Source organism: Dermacentor silvarum, chromosome 3 (assembly GCF_013339745.2).
Source record: "Dermacentor silvarum isolate Dsil-2018 chromosome 3, BIME_Dsil_1.4, whole genome shotgun sequence".
NCBI classification, from domain to species: Eukaryota; Metazoa; Arthropoda; class Arachnida; order Ixodida; family Ixodidae; genus Dermacentor; species Dermacentor silvarum.
In genome coordinates, this window is record NC_051156.1 from 5119322 (window position 1) to 5140279 (window position 20958).

Genomic DNA, 20958 nt, shown 5'->3' on the forward strand with positions numbered 1-20958 from the left:
GAGGCGGACGTAAGTACTATGAGAAATCGAAACACATATTCAACCAATAAACAAAAAACACTAATTAACTTCTTAGGTAATTACTTTACGACACATATTGCAATTTACGAATTGTAGCTAGTGAGCTTGTCAGACGTATCCACTTGGAATGAATTTCCAGAATGACACCAGTTTGGAGATATATATGCGCCATCAAACTCGTCGTAAAAACGCATTGCTGTTCCACTCGATTTTTTTACCAAGATGCTGTTGTATTCATTGAAGCACAAAAGTGACTGGAACGCCCATGTATTTCGGCCCATACTTTGGGAAATAAGATCTCGAAACAGGTGTCATCCTCGAAATTAATTTCAAGTGAATGCGTCTTGCAAACTTACCGGATACAATTCGTAAATTGCTATGTGTCGTAAAGTAATTAACTAAGAAGTTCATTTGTCAATTTTTGTGAATTAGTTGAATATGTGTATCGATTTCTCGGTCTACTGATATCCGCCTCTTCGAATAACCCAGCTCAACGATAACAATTATGCTACCTGCCACAGGCGATTTTTTAAAATAAAAAAATGGTTTAAAAGTTTTTAAAAAATGACCACGATGGCATCATGTCATTCATACCATTTATGTCATGACATACAAGTGATGACAAGCATGTAATGTCATTGGTTTCATGACATGGGATGCGAATGCGTGTCTTGTCATTCATGTCATGACGCACATGGCTTGTTAAGCAATTGAAGTCACTCATGTCATTAAGCCAATTTTAAATTACGCCAATTTTTTCAAATATTCTATTTTGTAGGTGTTGTTCCTTGAGTTACGCTGGTGCATTGCGGTGAAGTTCGACAGATGCCCGAAAGGGCAATGTCCAAAATTTCACAGGTTCTGTGCTTCCTGTGTAAGTAGGTGTGATCAAGTGGCTTTCAGGGAATCTAATATTTAGCTCTTCTCTGCCATGACACTGCACTTGAGACATCATCATAAGCGTCGTGCTCTTTGCGGGGTCTCAAGCTCAACACCCCAATACGGCAAAACTCAAGGCGCTCCACCTTGCGTACACTGCCGCCTAAATTGAATAGCGGCCGTTAGAGGACACCTCCAAAGCCCGGCGCTCTTCGTCTCTCGGGAGTACCTCGGTGAACAGGTCTCGCATCGCAGCGCGGAAGTAAATTAACTCCTTTAAATAGGGACATTCACCGGCTTCTCTCGGTCGGCCATCATCCAGTTAGCTCTTCATCGCTTCCCGTGAATCCAATTGCTGGGGCGTAAATTACCACCCGTCACCCTTGCCGCTGGACGTAATCTGTTCCAGTCAAGACAGGCGACGTCCCGTGGGCCGCAGTGTGGCGCATTCATCTCTCTCTAATCCCAACAATGAGAAAGCGTGTAATCTCCTCGCGGCCTATTGTCTTGGCAGGGCTCCCATCGATCGGGCGGCCACTCGGAGTGTCGGTCCGGGCTGCAACGGGGTCCAAAGCGTGCGAGGCATCCCCCAAGCCTCCAAGGATGAGGGGACAGCACCGAGAATCAAATGCGAGAGACGGGCCGCCGGCGACGGCAGGAGTCTCTTTGTCATTCTTTGAGCCTCCGCCAGATGGCGACGCGGCACGAGAGAGCTCCTGCATGGCCGCCGCCGTTGCCGCGGCGCTGCGGCGGGAAAAAAGTCGATTGTGCGAAGTTGCGCCGCTTTTCTTTTCTGGCGTGTTCGGGGCCGCGCAGCCGCGACGTTCTCCTCCCGCTGTCTAGTCGACGTTTGTCGCGCCGGCGACGCGTTCTATCCCCGAGGCCGCGCCAGTGATGCCCGTGCAGGCATTCGCGTCCTGCGAGCGACGCGGCTGAAGCGCCGGCCGCTGAACGACCGCGATGCGTTGTTCTCCGCGCGAGCAGACGACGGTGATGCCGGCGGCCTGTCGGACGCTGATGGGACGACGAGGTTCGCGCTGCCATGACCGCTGGCCTCTGGTGTCGTAGTGCAGCGTCGGGGCCGACGTGCCACGATGCCCCTGGACCGGTCACCGTCCCGCCGCGGCGGCAGCGTGGTGCGGCGGCAGCGAAGGCTGGCCGCGTCGCCGCCGGCATCCGAAGGAAACAAGTGCCGCTCGTGCTGCCGCAAGTTCGCCGCGTTCCTCTTCTCGCACGTGGGTCTGTGCGCGCTCGTGGTCGGCTACAGTGTGCTCGGTGCGTTCGCCTTCCGCGCCCTCGAAGGGCCCTACGAGGTGCGCAAGGCGAGCCAGGTGCGCGCCCTGCGCGAGCAGACCGTCAGCCGGCTGTGGGACGTGACGGCGGCGCTTAACGTGCTCTACAAGGACAACTGGACCGCGGCCGTCAACGAGCACATCCGCGAATTTCAGCTCAGGCTGGTGGCCGCCGTAAAGGACGGCTACGACGGCAAGGAGTCTGGCCGCGAGCAGCAGTGGTCTTTCTCCGGGGCTTTCCTCTACTCGCTCACCGTCATCACCACCATCGGTGAGCTTTCTCTCGCCCCGCAGTCGCGCTGCACCTGTTCGCGGCGCCGGCAGCAGTACGCGCAAAAGACCCGTCGTGGTTTCCAAGCGGATTTCGCGACATCTGCATTCAGACGGGAGCCGTCTGCTAGGGAAATGTTAGTCTACAGAGGTCAGAGGATGCTTCATTCATTCGTTAAATCCTGCAACTAATCCATCAAACCCAGTTGTGTGCACCAGAATGCTCCACAGAAACCGAGAAGGCGTTGTTCAAGGAAAATATATTTCGCAGTAGGTATGGCTCATTGATCTTCGCCTTCGACTGCTTTTTGTTTCTTGGGGAACCGCACCGTCTGCCCACAGCTTTTAGTGACAGTGCATGAAAGCGTGCTTATGTTTTGTGTGGGCGTAAGTTTCCCACGATTCACCCTGAAATAGTGGCACAACTTGAAACAAGAGCAAGAAAAGTGGTAGACACTGGTGTCTGATTGACAAGCGGTTGAATTGCGGCGCGCTATTCTCAACCACAGACACACACCGACACATCATATATATATATATATATATATATATATATTTATATATATAACAACAGCTGCACCGGTTGCGCCAAAGTGCTACATTTGCGACTTCCTTTGCTCAAACCGTAACAATGCCTCGTATTGCGCCTGAGCTGTACCAACACACTGAGCGCGACCAGGAAGGGTTCATGTAACAATGCCTCGTATTGCACCTGAGCTGTACCAACACACTGAGCGCGACCAGGAAGGGTTCATGTAACAATGCCTCGTATTGCGCCTGAGCTGTACCAACACACTGAGCGCGACCAGGAAGGGTTCATGTTCACGCCAAATTAGCAGAAAGTGGAAGCCTGGCAAATAGCTTGGGTTTCGTGGACGACCTCACCGTTGACATATCTGGAGTCGCCGCAGTCGTCTACTCTTACACGAGTCCGGCTTTCTGATGCATTTACGGCGATAATGGGCGACCATATTAGAGCGTCTTCGAACCCGAGATTGTCATTTCTTTAGGAACCATGAGTTGCATAACTTACTGTTTATCCCGTCAGAGGCTAACACGCGTGTATGCGGGAGGCACCCAGGTTCGTTTTAATCACTTTTCACGTGGCAGCTCTTATTACTTATTTATTTATTTCTTTCACATACTTTCAAGGCCCGAAGGCGTTACGGTAAGGAGTGGGGATAGAAAAAAGGCCAGTAGGAAATTAACAAAACAAGTTTTATACAGTGTCTTAAAAGTGATTCGAAGTCTTGTGATGAGTGCGACTGACGCGAAAAGGTGATTCCAGGGCACGCTTGTCCTAGAGATGAAGGAGTCACTGTAAAGACTTGTAGGGCATACTGGTACCCTGACTTTCCGGCTGTGGTCGGTGCGGGACGAAATATAAGATAGAGGGGCGAAAAGCGTTTCTTTGAAAAGAGGGTTGAAATGAAACTCTGTGAAAAAGGCACAGACTGGAACACTTGCGGCGTGACGGAAGATTGGGTAAGTTAAGGGTTTATTTCAGAGATGTAACAATATGGCATGGCATAGCGAGAATAGTTTGACAAAATGAAGCATGCTGCGTGATTTCCTACGCTTACCAAAGCGAGAATTAGTGAATACTTAGACGGATCTCCAATGGCTCAAGCGTAGTCCAATTTTGAGTTAATCTGTGTTTTGTGAAGAGATAACTTGAGGCAGTAAGGTTGACATTTTTCTTGCTGTAAATAATTCAATCTGTTTATTTTATTTATGTGTGTGTGTTTCGATTACGGCGGCACGACTATATATATGCGCGGTGTAAAATACAAGTGTGAAAACTTGAATTGGTCTGCGCATCGCTCGTGAGGAACACCGTTGCAGCTGACAAGTCCTATTTGAGTCGAAAGATATTCGTTTCAAACTTATTTCAAGCGCCCACGTTGAAAGAATCTTACCGCTTTTGTCAAATACTACTTTTTTCTCGCCCTTTGCTAAGGACTATCAAGGGGACCATACAGTTTTTGCCAACCGGAGTTGCAAAACTGCAGTTGCAATTTAGTTGCAAACCTACACCACACTCCAGGAGTTACCGCATCACCTCATCGCTGCTGAGTTAATTAAACACGTTTAGTATTTTCAAGCGCGTTTAAATAAAATTTTCGTGGCGTGGTGGCCTCGGCGTTTGCGTTAATAAATCCTAACAAATCATGTATAACCGGGGAAATGCACACGGAAAGGAGCAAAGCAAATGGACGTGCTTGTGCCGATCGAGACTGATACGCGCGAAAATACTCGCACTGGAATGCTGATTGGGCGGATAACGTACACCGTATGACCGTGTCGGGCGCGGTTAGTAACGAATGCGTCTTAGGTAGGGAAAAGAGAATTGGTAGGAAGCGCGCCCTGTCATTGACGGCATGAATGCCGAAACACTACGTGCCCACCGCATCCACGGGATCCAATTCGCAGTGGAAACACTTCCTCCGTAGGGCATCCGAATCATGTCCCAATGTCCGTGCACCGTTTCGATAACAACAACGATTTTATTTTGACGTTTCGGCCGGGGTCCGGTCTTCATCAATACCGCGATTACAAGCACCCAGAGCTCAATTTACGCATTTTATCTGCAATAGTGCAATTAGAATATATATATATATATATATATATATATATATATATACATTGCAAAGACACGTACATTTAGTGGCGTCCATATTGGAGGGGCGTGAGAAATATAAGTTGGAAATAGGCAGCCAGTGGAATTTAGGGGAGAGGGGTCATATGTTAGCGTAGACTATGCGAGGGGTCGCAGCTCCAGAAGAGTGTTTCTCTTGGTCCTTTGTGTGGAGTTACTGCAACTTTTGTAAGACAACGAAGACAGTCAGTACACCCCCACCTAGTTATATGACACCCATACTGTGACCTCCACTAACTTCAGAGTTCCGCGAACTGCATTCCGTTGCATTCTTTGCACAGGTGGTGCATTTTGTGTTCGCGGGCAAACTGTTCTTTATACAAAGGGTATGAAAAATCTAAGAAAAGTGAAAAATTATATGACATAGCGCAGTAATAAACATCAACATAACAGAAGGACGAGAACAATCTCTAATAAATGATGCGGAAATATACATATAGCTTCGTAAGCATGCTATATATTATATACCCTATATAACCGTTAGGATATGCATAAAACAGACAGGAAAATATTCCTTGGTGCAGCAAACATGTCGGCAACCTTGGAAACATGTCTCTTGCTTGTTGGGCATACACCTCAGCCTATATACCTATGCTTTTGTTAATTCCCCTAGAAAGTGTGCTGAAATTGTGCATTAGAAATTACTCACAAGCTTCTTTGTAGTAGTGAGTGGAGAATCCTGATTTCGACATAACTGCGTTATATTTTCCGAAAGGGTGGCCTAGTGTGTTGACATGTTTGGAGATGGGGAACTACGGTATAGATTTTACATGTGATTAGGGATTATTAAAGCGTAAACAAAAAGGTGTTTCCGCTTGACCGATGTATTGTGCACGGAAAATGGTGCATTCGAGGAGATATACAACGTTACAAGTCTCGCAGTTGTAATCTTTGGAATGAGAATGAAGACGTGGTGCTCTTGGCAACATTAGCGGTACTCGTCATGGGGCAGAGTTTTCATCAAAGTCTTCCGCGTGGTGCAGCCTTTGAAGTTAGCGGAGTTAATTTTGCAGGGCATGACATATCTCTGTGTAAACAGCCCGTGGAGGTTCAGGAACAAATTGGCGATTTTTCTCGCTCTGTAAGAATATGGTGTGATGTTTCTGGAGGATACGATGTATGTTAGGATGTATGCTGCATACATGAGGATAAGGTTAGTCTGTGAATCTGGGTGAGCTGGTTTGCTGTTTATGAGAGCATGACAGTCACGGTTGTCTGCTTTTTGAATCGTGTCGCTGATAACAGAGGGAGGATAACGCTGGCGTAGTAAGTCGTTATGGAGTTGTTCACAGTTCAATGCAAAGGCCAATTTTTAGTGCATATATGCTTCAAACAAAGAGATTGACTGTACGGGATTGCTGTTTTACAGTGTTTTACATGGTTACTGTGGAAATGTAAGCATTTGTGCTTATCAGTTGGTTTTTTGTAGACTGATGTGATAAGCTTGTTCTGCACACTTACACTAACACCCCGAAAGATGATTACGGAAGCCGAATGTGTTCGGGAGAATGAGATGGTTGGATGGACATCATTGAACTGCGAAATGAACTTCAATAACTCTTCCTCGCCGTGGGAGCAGATTAGGAATACGTCGTCTATGAACCTTCTGTAAAACATTGGTTTTAGCGCGCAGATCTTAAGAAACTGTGATTCCGGTATGGCCATGAATATTTTGGCGTAATAGGGACCTATTTTAGGGCGCATTTTTGTGCCGTTGACTTGTACGAAGTGCTTCCCATTACATTCAAACTTATTTAGCTCTAATACCAATTTTAATAAGGTTTGAAGTGTGTGACAATTAATGGGTATCTCAAACAACGACTCTGAAAACGCATGTACAAATGCGCAATGCCATCTGCGTGTGGTATATTTGTATACAGGGGTACAACGTCCAGGGCATCTAAGAGCCTGCCTGTGGGGAAACAAAGGCCAATTATTTCGTATAGGAAATGAGTGGTGTCTTGGTGTAAGAAGCAAATGCAGGCAAAATTCCGTTAATTAGGCCATCTGCGTAACTCGAAGTTCTTTCTCTTATGGTTCTACTCCCAGAAAGAATGCGTCAGCTCGGATTATTTGCTTTACGTATTTTTTGGTAGAAGATAAAACCCTCCTGTGTAGGGCTTAGAGGAAGCAGGGATTTCGCAACGGCATCACTGATCCTGTTTTATTTTAGAAGGTTACTGAGAGTCCTCCGAACAACTTCTTTAAATGCTGTAGTGGGGTCTATCTACCTGTTTGTAAAACGTGGTGTTGTCGAGCTGTCGATCGGCTTCTTTTATGTAGTCCTTGGAATTCATAATTAGAATGGCACCTCCTTTGTCCGCCGGCTTTATAACTATGTCTGTCCTACCTCTGAGGCTTCTTAATGCCTTTTCCTCTTCTTTAGCGAGGTTTCTGGGGAAGGGCTTTTTCTTTCTAATCTCCGAGATTGCACCCTGCTGAACTGCCTTAATGTATGTTTATGTCAAGATGGTGGTCACGTTGCCGTGGGTGGCTGGCTCACAGCAGTTGCGGGCATTTGTGTGGAGGCTGATGTGTATCATGATAAAACTCGGGAAGTCCATGACGGCGGGAAAAGTAGTTCATAAGCTTGTAAAGCTGGCGTTCGTTCGAATACCCGGTGGTGGAACAACAAAAAAACACACACACAATATATATATATATATATATATATATATATATATATATATGATAAATTTTCAACCTGCCTAGATTTCACACCGCCTAAAATTTTCGCAATGCAACGGCGTTTTTTCGACCTTCAAGTCTTTCTCTTTTTTTCGTAGATAATAGAAAGGAATATGGTTTTAATAACACTTTCGATAGCTTACGTTTACAATTTGCTTGGTACTTATTTGTTTAACACGCGGGCGGGCGTTACTACTGTAATGACATAACTCGAATAAACGTCTAGCTGCCTAGGCCAATATCTCCGTCATTCTGGTCCTTAAAGTGTCAAAATTGTCAAATTTAGGGTTATAGTTTTGTTCCAGCTGTGCAGAGGACACCGAAGTGAGATTTGTGACACAATGGCGTTCGGTGCTGCGACGGTGGAGATTATTTACACGTTTGAAAGACAGTAACGACACTTTTGCAAATAAAACATCAATGGTACACATGCTCTACCAGAGGTTAGGAGACTATATGTCGTGTAGGCCAGTGTTTGGAAAAAGAAAGTGGCTCCTTTTCTGTTTCATTTTGACACTTTGATAAAGAACACGCGCAAGTTCACCGAAGTTCGTGGCCAGGGTGCGGAAACCGATGCGAGTGAAATGCATAAAGATAGGAAAGGACAGCATGCGCCAATGGCGAAGAGAAGAAAGCCAAGGAATTTTATTTCCTCGGTATATGCACACTTCCGTTCACCTTTCCGTGGTAAACAAAAAATCTCTATAGACGGTGGCTAGGATACATTTTCACATGCTGTGGTTGTAAGCGCAGCGTAAAATGCAGACACCGTATAGCCGTTTGGTCATGCAGTATAAGCAGATCAATGATCTGAGGTCTCCTGTGCAGACTGGCTGCACGGGATGTGCTCTGGCCGGGGCCGTAGTGGAGATGCGCTAAATCTCCAGCGCAACTATTAAGGCGAAAGCCTTGGGTGTCTATGTTGGCGGTGACCTTGGCGAAATTGCACCGTGACGAAAATAGCCGACGCCATAAAGAGTAAAAACACGTCTAAAAATGCCCGGCTTGACGTCACATTTCTTAGGGTGGTTCCTCTAAACAAAGTAAATTAGTGGCCTTGAAAGGCCAGTAATTTACGCTTGCCTGGACGAGCACGATTCCCTGGATCTATGGCTGCTTCACGGTTCTGGTTTACTGAAAGTGTGCCTAGTGCGTGCCTGATTGCACACGTCACGTGGTCACAGAGACGCGCTCGTGCCACTGCTCGCGCGTTCATCGTCGTCTTCTTACGCAGCTGGCAGGCTTTCGCCTTCACGTTTTACAAGCGTGTAACACTGGCTTGCATTTTACGCCATCAATGTAGTTCGTAATAGGTTGTCGAATTTTCTCCAACAGGGTTGGCACTAACCGCAGCCCATGTAAGCCACGCTGAAATTGTCCGCTGAGTTATAAACCTTTTCACCCCACTCCCGTGGGCGCCGCCATGTTTGATGACGTAGTGCTTGCCTAAGACGGCCTCCGCAGCCTCTGTTTACAAGGGCAACGCATGACGCCAGTGTGCCGCTGCAAGCCGCTGTTTTCGCTTGTTAATGACAATGAGCCAAGCGGACAAGCCGACAATGAGGGCGGGAAGAGCACGAAACTGTTGCCAAAGCTTGAGAGCACATGTAAATGTCGGGTATCCATGCATGCTTTGGAGCTCATTACCCGTTGTATTAATGGTGCAACCACTGCCATACGGTGCGCCTACTGGAAGGCCGGGCAGTACTTCCAAAGTACATATACTGGAAGGCCGGGGTATAGCCCATTGCTTGTTTTGCAAGGCACAGTGGTGCGTACTTTTGGCCGCTGTATTAAATGAGGACTATTGTTGTTCGCTCATCGTTTCCCCCTTTTATTTATTGCCAATCGCTTGGAAGCCACAGGTTGTCATTTTTTTTAGTTCAGTTGCGTTTTCTGGCGCGATATCATTGACTTTCTTATTTTTGCTTATTTTCTGCGTAATCACTCGTGAACGTGGTAATTGCTCTAGACGCCGTGCTCTGAACGGTCAGCATACATTTTCGAAGTTTTGTAGTAGTTACAGAAAAGACGTAGTGTCGTTCGTCACTCGTTCACGTTGTGCTTCGTGACAAAAACTTCTAACGTTGTTGCGTAGCATAGCATGTAAACGACTCATTGGTCGGCATACTCTCCAAGAAGTGCACTCATATCTGTAGTGCGTGACTGAATCACAGTCAGTTTCAGTGAATCGGGCCGCGCGTTAGTGGAACCCAGAAAAATATTATTTACAAGCGCGAACGAGTGTCTACTAAATTTGCAGAGCTATCTGGCCATCATATTTGTCTAGGAACCTTGCTTTCATAAAGTATAATATAAACATTCTTCTGCCACTGCAATAACTTCGTTTGAGTTTGATGACGGTTCGACATTTTATTCCCGCGTTGTGGGGCAAACAAAGAAGGACAAAGAAAACCAGAGAGGAAAGCAGCTATAGAATAAACAGAGCTAGCAGTACACTATTCACGAGTGATGCATCTTATTTCGATACCTCTCAATTGTGAACGAACAGCGTTGCGAGTTCATCAGCTTTCAGTATAAAGCTCCATGTGAGAATGAAATAGTGGTCAAGAAGCAGCCTTACTCAAGCGTGTGTGCATAGAAGATATTTAGGCGGTTTAAAAAGAAATCTGTGGTTTAGCGTCTTTAAACTGTACAGTGGGTTATGAGGGTCGTGGTGGCATTGAAGCTCCGCATTTATTTCGAGCATCTGCTGTTCTTGAATGCGCACCTAAATGTGCACCCTCTCGGAACGTACCCGCCACGACCTGGAATGCAACTGCCGTGGAGGTGACGTGGCGTGTCTTGCGGCAACAAATGACTAGGCTAGGAAGCCTACGTGCAAGCACTGTGTGCATGTAGGCTCCCTAGACTAGGCGAGGCGCAAGCGCCATCTGTTCACAGTGATTCAACTAGCCGATGAAAAGGGTCTATTGGAAATGTTTCGGATAGGGTCTTGTTTTCTCTTCACGAGTGTGTTTGCTCATAGGTAAAGGTAAAGCATCACTAATAAGCTCTCCTTGATAGGAGTCACAGAACAGTTTGGAGGAGAGCAATGAATCAATTTGATGACTGCCCTTCCTGCATAGAAAAATTTACTTGGTATAACGGTATACCGCATCGACGAAACGATGTGCTCTGAAGGCGTTTCAACATTGAAGGCGTTTCAACATAGCTGTCCTGAGAAGTAATGATATATGAATACCGGTGTTCTCGTGAAGACTGCCGAAAATTACTGAAACATGACTGATAAAGATAAACTTCGATTTTATAGAAACAAGAATATGAGCCATAGTTGACGTCAAGACATGGGAGATCTGCTTTTTTGTCTAATTAAATAATTAGGACTAACCTCCTCGCTTGCCTGCGAGGAGGTTATAACTCGAAGGACCGTTCAGCGGCGTTCAATGGGACATTAATGCTTTTTATTTTAGACACTAATGACGTAGCACCACCTCCTCCCCATTGGCTTAGCCGTCACGTGCCCAACGAAGCACGCACTAGGCCACATCTTTAGTCAGCCAAAACCGTGGCGCCGCCGTGACGTCAGGGATGCGTACTCGTCGCGCACCCCGGAGGCCCAGGTTCGATTCCCGCACGGACCGAAAGTTAATAAAAATGTTTCTTTTAAAACCCATTAATTTATTTTGTTTACAGGAACCTCCCTGGGAAATTTGATGTCAATCCGAGCATTCTTGACGTGTTCTTACTGATTGCGCTGTCGGCCATTTTCGGTACAAAAATGACCTTTGTGGCGTTAATAGAGGTTCTGCCTACGCAGCATGGTAATGCTTTTCAGGGGGGCCATAAATTTTGGTGCACCTCCATATATCGCGTCCGCGTTAGTCCGACCCGATAGTATAGTTAGAACAACGCCCGGTAAGTTCAAGCACAAGCCGTGCTATCGCAGCCAGTGCTTCGCTCTTCGAGCAAAACTGGCGATTTCTTTTTCAAAACGGGCGTAAAGTCCTTCTGCGAAGCCATCTGCATAGCGCAAGAAACTGAGCGCCGGGTCATTTCAAGGAACCATGTGTGCAAGAATCGTCAGCTGGTGATGTCACGTGACGTATCACCGTCTGGGCGACACAAGCCGATCCATCTCCCTTATTTCAACGCGTTGAATCAGCTCGCACCACGCTTCGTCACCGACGTGTCAAGACGACACTTGTCATGAGCTGCTTGGCTGACCTTGTCGAGAGGCTAGCTTGGTGGTGCGTTCTCTAAGGCGTGCTTCTGTCTGACGGAAAGAAAAGTAATTTTTCTTCGTTTCTGCGCACGCCGTACCACTGGAAGGAATGTTCGCGCCATTTCTGACTGTTTATGGTAATATCTAGCTTGTCATAAAGTCAGCGTTTGCTTGGCCGCATCTCGAGGGAATTTATGGGTTCACCAGATAACATTAATCGGAGCAATAAAGATAAATTTTGTGTTTATAAAAACAAACTTATAAGAAACAGTGCGCATCTTTTTTTTTTCTCGAGAAAAAGAAGACCTAAGTAACTTTAAGAGGAAGCTTTAGCTAGCGCCCAAATCAGATGCCGCCTATTCAAATGCGTGTAAAAAGCAGATATATTTTTGGGATATAACCCCTGGACCGATTTTAATGAGATTTGCTGCATGTGACAGAGACAGTTGAAGTCTAGCGACTATTGGAAGCGGAATTTTCATTTAGGGCCTGGATTGTTCTATAATAATTTCCTAAAATAGGCAAGTTTCATAAAAATTGAGCGAGGTTTACAAATCCGCAACCCTCCAACACTAACAGAAATTGCATTTCTGTCAACTACGTCTATTAGAGCTTCCAAAATTGACAAATTTGATAATACCGGGCGTTCAAAATTAAGCTTTACCGAATTTTTAAAGATCGCCTGTGGCAGGTAGCATAATTCTTATCTTTGAGCTGGGTTATTCGAAGAGGTGGACATTAGTAGCACGAGAAATCGGAACTCATATTCAACTAATTAACAAAAATTTACTAATGAGCTTTTTAGTTATTTACTTAAGGACACATTTTGCAATTTACGAATTGTAGCCGGTGAGTTTGCAAGACGCATCCACTTGAATTTCCAGGATGACACCAGTTTCGAGATATTATTTCCCAATGTGTGGGACGAAATACATGGGCGTTCCAGTTACTTTTGTGCTTCAATCTATAAAACAGCATTTTGGTAAAAAAGTAAGTGGAACAACAGTGTATTTTTACGCCGAGTTTGTTGGCGCATATCTCCAAACTGGTGTCATTCTGGGAATTCATTCCAAGTGGGTACGCCTGACAAGATCACCGGCTACAATTCGTAAACTGCAATATGTGTCATAAAATAATTAACTAAGCAGTTAATTAGTGAATTTTCGCTCATTTGTTGAATATGTGTTTCGATTTCTCGTGCTTCTAATGTCCTCCTGGTCGAATAACCAAGCTCCATGGTAAGAATTATGCTACCTGCCACAGGGGATTTCTAAATATTCCGTAAAACTTAGAAATGAATACCTTGTATTCATTTATATTTTAAGGGACGTTTCTAAAATATATACAAGCGTATTGCAAAAGTCCTACTCCGATATTAGCGATGTACTTAGGATCCCATTGTGGTACATCAATTTGTCCGCTTTAGGTGTACTATTCAATACAATTTACAAAATTGTGGTTTCATTTTACATTGTGAGTTACAGAGTTGTACACTTGATACTTTCGTTTTCTGGAAGTTTGTGATTTTAAACAATTTTATAGCAAGATAGACGGCCTAAATAAAAAATTCCTTCCAACTGTCACTAGACCTTATGTTTTTTTTTAATATGCAACAAACCTCATCACATTTGCTGAGTGGTTGCCGAGAAACACTATTTCTCCATTTCCATGTATTTAAATAGGGGCCCCTGAGCTAAAGTTTCACCTTAAAAACCGCTGCTTTGCAAGAGAGCTGTCATTAGCATCCAAAAGAATTCATACCTGATAGGCCATGCAGTAGTGTCCACCTAGACATTGGTCGGGCTGGGGTAGGCGTTAGAAGGAGACAGGAGCACTCAACCGATCAGCAGTTCAGCAGCAGACGAAATGGACATGTCGACTAGGTGGACAGTTACAGAACACCCCTGATGTGGCATAGTGGAAACGGGGCACATATGCTTGGCAGATAATTTTTCATTTCACTATACAGTTTGTTTATTGTTCGTTTATTCGTTTCTTAGTACGAGAATGACAATTGAAGGGTACAGCATTATCCCAAGTGCTCCATCGCAATGTAAACAAAGTGAATCATCGTTGCTCCCATAAAACATCACAAGCATGTTTCATGGAAAGTTCTTCAGTTCATGTGCATGGACGACAATAAGTTATTATTGAATTATTATTATTGTTGTTAATTTTATATGATGTGAGACTGTCTAAGGATCAAATGCATAAAGCGGAATGGCAGTAGAAATTTTAGGCTTGGTGGCGCCACTGAAGCTGCTGTTATGTAGGTTTTTCTCCGCCATCCTTGCCACTCATGTACAATTTTCGCATGTGCGTTAAAAAGTGAACTTCAAACTTCAAATTAAAATTCATTTGTACAGGCAGCACGCACGCACGCGCACGCTCCCTACGTTCTGCTCCATACTGTTCACCCGTTCGAGCTCAATTGCAATCCGCATCATGACGCTCGTTCTTGGCGAAAACAGCTGCGAACTGCACCTGTGGGGCTGGCGACGGCGCTCGGCGTTGCGACCAGGGCTTTATGCCGAATTTCGATTTTTTTGGGGGGGCGGAGGTGTAACCAGAACGCGGGGGGGGGGGGATGGATAGAAAGTTAATGGTGGTATCTTTTTTGAGCCAAAGGCGGGGAGGGCGGGGGGGGGGGGGTTTAAGGGGCTAGCGTCCTTTTTACCAACTTGTTTTATTTAATTAAGGCTGAACGGTTCTTTTCAACAAACGGTGACGGGAACTGTGCTAATTAGTACAAGTACACTAATTAAACTTTTAATCGAGCACGTTAAAATACATTTTACAAGGGAGTTCGTCGTTGTCGGTGCATGTCGAGCTGATGTTGTAGCGCAAAAAATACTACAACCAAGGTGCAGACAGGCCGGCACGAATGAACGCTCTACAGAAGGCCAAAATATGTGCTTCGTTTGGCGGGATTATAAATTCAATACATTATTTAAACACCCATGGCATTCTGCCACCACGTTTGAAAATTTCAAGAACCTAAGAGACAGCGTTTAGAGATTTCATTTCAGTGCACAATGTTATTTATTTCATTTTTCTATGCAGGGAAAAGTGAAGCAAGTTTTCATTGTACAAGTATTGATAGAGCCAAGTGCAGACGTTGTAAAAACGAAGTACAATATAATTTTGCACGAAAAAAAAACAACTAAGCACAACAGACACGGAGACAGTACCTTCATTGCAGCTGATCACAAAGCGGGGAACATTGCTTTTCTCTCGACCTCGCACGAAAGCATTAGCAGCGCTTGCTGTGAAGCCAGCTCTCCAGGATACCGTCTGTAAGTTAAATACTCGGTCACCATGTTGTTCTCTGATGTCGTCCTCCCAGCAGGTCGCACTGCAGCACTGTCGTCTGCACGCTGTGGTCTGCGTGCTGAACATGAAAATTGGGCCTCAAAATTAGGGCCACGTAGTGCCCACCTCCCCAAAGAGTAAAGATTTCGTAACGCGATTAGCACAGTGCGTGGGTTCAGCGTAATTTTTTTCCAGGATGAGTGCCTGTCTGTAAGAGGTGAGGGGGGGGGGGGGTGCTCTGGAATAATTTTTTGGGGCGTGTCAGGATCCTCCGGGGGGGGGGGGGGGGTTAACTCTCTGGTTGTGACCATCGGTCGCCCGGATTCCCTCTTTGGTCGCCAGTCAGTGTTGTTTGCCCATCGCCTGTGCCAGTCGCTGTGTGAATGCACTATCAAAGTTTTCTGAGATCCCACAGCGACAAAGAAGAAGCTCACTCCAGCAATGGCCTCAGTGGACCCTTTCAGGTGAGCTCGGCAAACGCAGTTTCCAGGGCGCGCGCGGGGGCCGAGGCTGCTTCTCAAAGTAAAATAAGGGAGCTAGAGAAAGAATAAAGCACAGATTAGGCAGATGATGGCACAGTATAATCAAAGTAACGCCGCATTAAAAGAGGAGAACAGAAAGCTCAAAGAGGAGAATAACAGAATTAGAAAAGGAACGGTAAAAAACCGAGAAGTGACACAAGTTGTAACGGAGGAAAGAGAAATAGATATGGAGGAGGATGTAGCTACTCCGGCTAAACGTAAAGCCACGGAAGATACAGGGGGAAACAGAAAAAGACCAAACCTTTTAGTGCACTTCCAGAGCGTCAGGAAGAAGTCGAGGAAAGAATCGAGGCAAAAATAGAGGAAATGGGCGCAAGAATCATGCAACAAATACAGCAGCAGCTTAATGCGATAGTGACCCGCATCACGGATATAGAAACAAGAATAGCGGCGTGGGGACCACAATCCAGTGGGGGTGGTCCCATCAAAACGACAGGCAAGCCCTACATGAAACCACCGGTACTAACCGAGGGAGCAGGAAAACTGTAACGCCGCCATGGATAGACGCGATACATACAGGATCTGGCAATGGAATTGTAGCGGATACCGCAGAAAAAGATTCAATCTACAGCAGCATCTGATTAACAAAGAAAGCCCAGATATCATAATGATACAGGAAACACACAGGAAAGACAAAATTATCAGTCTACAAACCATTTAGTGGTGCCGAAGGGGAGACGAAGGCCATAACCACTCTTGTAAAGCGAAACCTTACGGTCGTGCAACACGAAACGGAAATAAGGGATATTGACAATATCTGAATAGAGATTATGCCCACACGGAAATTAGCAGATAGCCTTTTTATCCTCAACGTTTACAGTAACCCGCAGTGTAAAAAACACAAATTCCGAACACTATTTCGTAAAACGCTCGCCATAGCGGGTAATCGTGCGGTGGTAATCGGGGGAGATTTTAATGCTCAACACGCGGCTTGGGGCTATAAATTGAAGAGTCCCAAAGGCAGAAACCTCTGGCTAGACGCGCAACAGGAGGGCCTAACCCTCGTAACCGATCCTTCAGCTCCCACCAGGAGAGGCAACAGTGTTTGCGTCGACACTACGCCAGACCTTACTATCACAAAAAACATAAGCGACACGCAGTGGATAAATACACAGCAAGATCTGGGTAGCGACCACAGTATAATAGAAATAACAATGGGCAGGACCGCGCAAACACAAAGGCAAGAAGCTCAAAATTGTCGACTGGATAAGTTCCGGAACATTAGAAAGAATACCAGCGGGGAAATTAAAAACATCGCAGATTGGACTGAACAGTTAACGAAAGACGTAACCGCGGCTACACAAATAGTTCCACCAGAAGCACACTTAGAAATCATAGACAGTAGGCTCCTGCACATGTGGGAGGCTAAGGAAGGGCTGCAAAGGAGATGGAGGAGTCAGAGACACAACCGGGCAATCAGAAGGAGGATAACCAGATTAAACAGAGACATAGAGCAGCATGCACAACAGCTATGTAAGCAGCAATGGGAGGAGACATGTAGTAACATGGACAATCAATTAGGGCTAGCAAAGACATGGAAACTTCTCAGGTACCTGCTACACCCAGAGGAAACTAAGGCGGTATGCAAGCAAAATATTAACAAGGTAATTCATGCCTATGGAGATTCAGAACAACACTTTCTACGGGAGGTTACAGAGAAATATATCTCCCAGGCTAGACCGATTATGCACCCAGACTACACAGGAGTAGTCAACAACGAACTTGACAGGGGAATTAGTGAAGTAGAAGTAAGGGCAGCCTCGCAAAAACTCAATACTAAATCAGCACCCGGACCAGACAGAATCACAAATAAGATACTCAGGAACCTAAATGATGAGTCTATAACAAAACTGACAGAATATATCAATGAATGCTGGAAAACCGGCAAAATACCACGACAATGGAAGACGGCACACGTCATCTTAATACCTAAGCCAGGCAGGCGCTTACAGCTGGAGAATCTGAGACCCATATCTCTCGCATCTTGCGTTGGAAAGCTCATGGAGCATGCAGTCCTAGCGAGACTAACCAACTATCTCGAGGACAGGGACCTGTTTCTCTCCACAATGCAGGGTTTCAGAAGGAATCTTTCCACGCAGGATGCGATGCTCCAGCTTAAACACCAAATCATAGACAACCCAGGCAGATCCACTAGAGCCATCCTCGGCTTAGGCTTAAAGAAAGCATTGGCAGTGTAACACATCAGGCAATACTCAGCAGCCTTAAAGAGCTAGGATTAGGAAGGAGAACATACAATTATGTTCGTGACTTCTTAACCGGCAGAAAGGCAAAGATCACTGTGGGAGACCTCGACGCAGTATTTGTAGACGCTGCTAGATACAAGCACAGGCGCGGCTTTACAGCCGTAGTAATTGATCACGAAAAGAAGTGCAAGACATGCGTTACGGCAAGCACAGTAAACATCGAGACTGCGGAGGAGATATCTATTGCGCTAGCACTATCACAGACCGAAGCGGACGTAATAGTCAATGACTCTCAGGCGGCAGTACGAAATTTCGCTAATGGCCGAATCTCCCCTGAAGCACTACGAATCCTAATGGCAGGTACCAACAGTCAAGAAAAGGATGTTTATTTAATATGGACACCCGCTCACACCTCCACCTCGCCAGGTGACAGCAATAATAATAAGACGGTGCATGACGTGGCTCGAGGGCTTACGGAACGAGTCACGGCCGAAAATATAGGGCCGGCACCTTAGCGTCTCCTGAGAACGAATATGGAGAGGAGTGGGAATGGAAGGATCGTATGACCAGATTTCATGACATCACAAAACACTACAAATTGCAAAGGTGCATTTTCCCACCACCTCACCAAAAGCTCAGCAAAAAGCAGTCTGTCGAATGGCGGCAATTACAGACCAGAACTTATCCGAACCCGGGGATATCACACCTCATCTACCCAGACATGTGCAAGACAGATAAGTGCAAAAACTGTGGTTCTAGAGCGAATCTGGAACATATGCTATGGGAATGTCGAGGCATTACAAACAATAATGGGGATGCAGCCTCTCGAGATCGCCTCCGCGTGCGCTGGGAGACTGTGTTGCTCAGCTCTGCCCTTGACGATCAACTTTGGGCTGTCCAGCGGGCCGAGGAAGCCACCAGGGCTCAAGATCTCCTGGCCGTCACTTAGGCGGGACCATTTTCCCGTCCCACAAACTCGCAGGGCCTTTAAATAAAGTTATTTGACTGACTGACTGAATAGTGTGGATCGAGAATGCGACTCTGGGAATTGATGTACGACGCATGATATGCCTACTTCACTTAGTGCTTGTGTTATCATAGCGAATGGAGGTCAGTACGCCACAATGTATAAGAACGGGCTAATGGGTAATCCATATTGCTGCGACTAGAGCGCGAAAACTAAGTCGGTGCATTTCTTTCGTCCTTCATCTGTTTCTGCGCTGTAGTCGCTTTAGCTTGTATGCCTTCAGTTTTCTATGTATTGATAAAAAAAATGTGGGTCCTGGCCGTATCGAATTAAGCGCGGATTGCAAAAAAGTTGGCGCTTGTTTAAGCAATTGGCCTTCACTTGTTATGCAGGCATATACGTACATGGTACGGATAATTGTCCCTATAGCGGGAGCCTTAGGAATGTAAGTTGGTCTTTTTTAGTGAGGCCCCACAGGCGGTTTATTTTACACTTGCCAGTGGATTGTTGCTGACATTCGCTAGGGCAGCCATATCAAAATCATAATTACATTTGGAGGACGTATTTTTTTCCCCTTTGAAGCTGTTTAAACCGGGTGCCGCGGAACCGGTTGGAGACAGTCCAGAAACGTGTCGCGCGCTCGCGCCCGGATGTTATGTACATGTACGTATCCGGGGTGGCATACAGATGTTTGGCCGCATACAGCAACGAAGCGACGTTTGTGCTTCCCTGAGCCCTCTGGTATATTTAGCCGAACCCCGATGTCATCCTTTTCGGCTACCAAGAACTGGTGTTATGCAAGTGCGGCCTTCCCATTCATGAAAAGGCTGCCATTCTGATGTCTTGCCAGGCGAAGGTGGCAAAACCGCACGTTTGTAGTACATTGGAGGGATCTTTCGTTTTCTGTGATGGGCCTGAAGCTTTGTATATGCGCCATATGACGCGGAATCGCTACTGCGTCAAATGAGAGCGTTATTCATGCTTTCGCACGGAACGCAACTGGTCGTGTATATGTAGCAATGAAAGAGAGAAAACAGTAAATAAAAAGTCAGCACTGGATCATCAAAATGTAACTAAGACAGGACTCTTTCAGTTTAGGTGCGTTTCTGTTATCGTGTTTCTGTTTTTTTTTTTGGCCCGTATTTATCATGGTGAAAGGTATTATGAAAGCGGGCCGTCCCGTGAGACTCACGAGATACGCACAAGCCTATGTTTGCAGCGTCAATGTGTAGTTGAAGGGAAGCGCACGTTCCAAGTTGGTAGGAACGTGGCTACATAAAGTACACTTTTACGTTTGCGTATAATACGTCACTGTACGTCACTGTTGAGGTTTCCTTTTCGCGGGGTGTCAAGCGCTTTTCAAGGCTTCTGGTTGGGTTTTCTGTTCAAGAACGAAGATTTCGTTACGCTGCAGGAGGAGGCCCATAGCCAGGAATTTTTTTTCGGGGGGGGGGGGGGGCACTTGCTAAAGGCCTTGACTAGTTGAGGTACGCACCTGTTTTTCCGAAATTATTATCGGTAAAAATCAAAATTTCGGGGCGTGGGGCAGGCCCCTAGCGTGTCCCCCCGTCCCCCCCCCCCCCCCCCCTTTCTACGGGCCGGTGCCGGAGTAACTTGTTTTTATCGCTAATATAGTATCGTCTTCTTTGGAAAGCGTCACAAAACTCATTGTGAAAATTAGCGTTGAAATTACATAGGAAAGTTTAATTAGAGCTTTCCGGTAAATTGTTCCAAATTAGTGCATCTCTCTATGCATATCACGCCCGACGGTCATACGAGTCAGATTGCGAAAACAGGAACCTTCGTATTTCCGGTTAATTGCGTACAAGATTAATTGGCAGTGGTATTCTATCCTATCTTTTTCGGGGTAGTGGATGGCAGCCTTTGAGCCTTTACAAGCTCGATTTTTGTGAGCATGTTGTGTTCATGTGTTTGATA

The 20958-nt window shown here is 45.9% G+C and overlaps 1 protein-coding gene across 1 annotated transcript in view; it reads left to right on the forward strand.

The window, feature by feature from the left end:
• Positions 1-1681: 1681 nt before the first annotated feature.
• LOC119443704 (potassium channel subfamily K member 9-like) overlaps positions 1682-20958 on the forward strand; it is a 245870-nt gene continuing 226593 nt past the window's right edge. The window contains 1 exon segment of the mRNA XM_037708418.2: positions 1682-2463. Within this exon segment, the coding sequence (XP_037564346.1) occupies positions 1995-2463 (469 nt within the window). The 5' untranslated portion in view covers positions 1682-1994.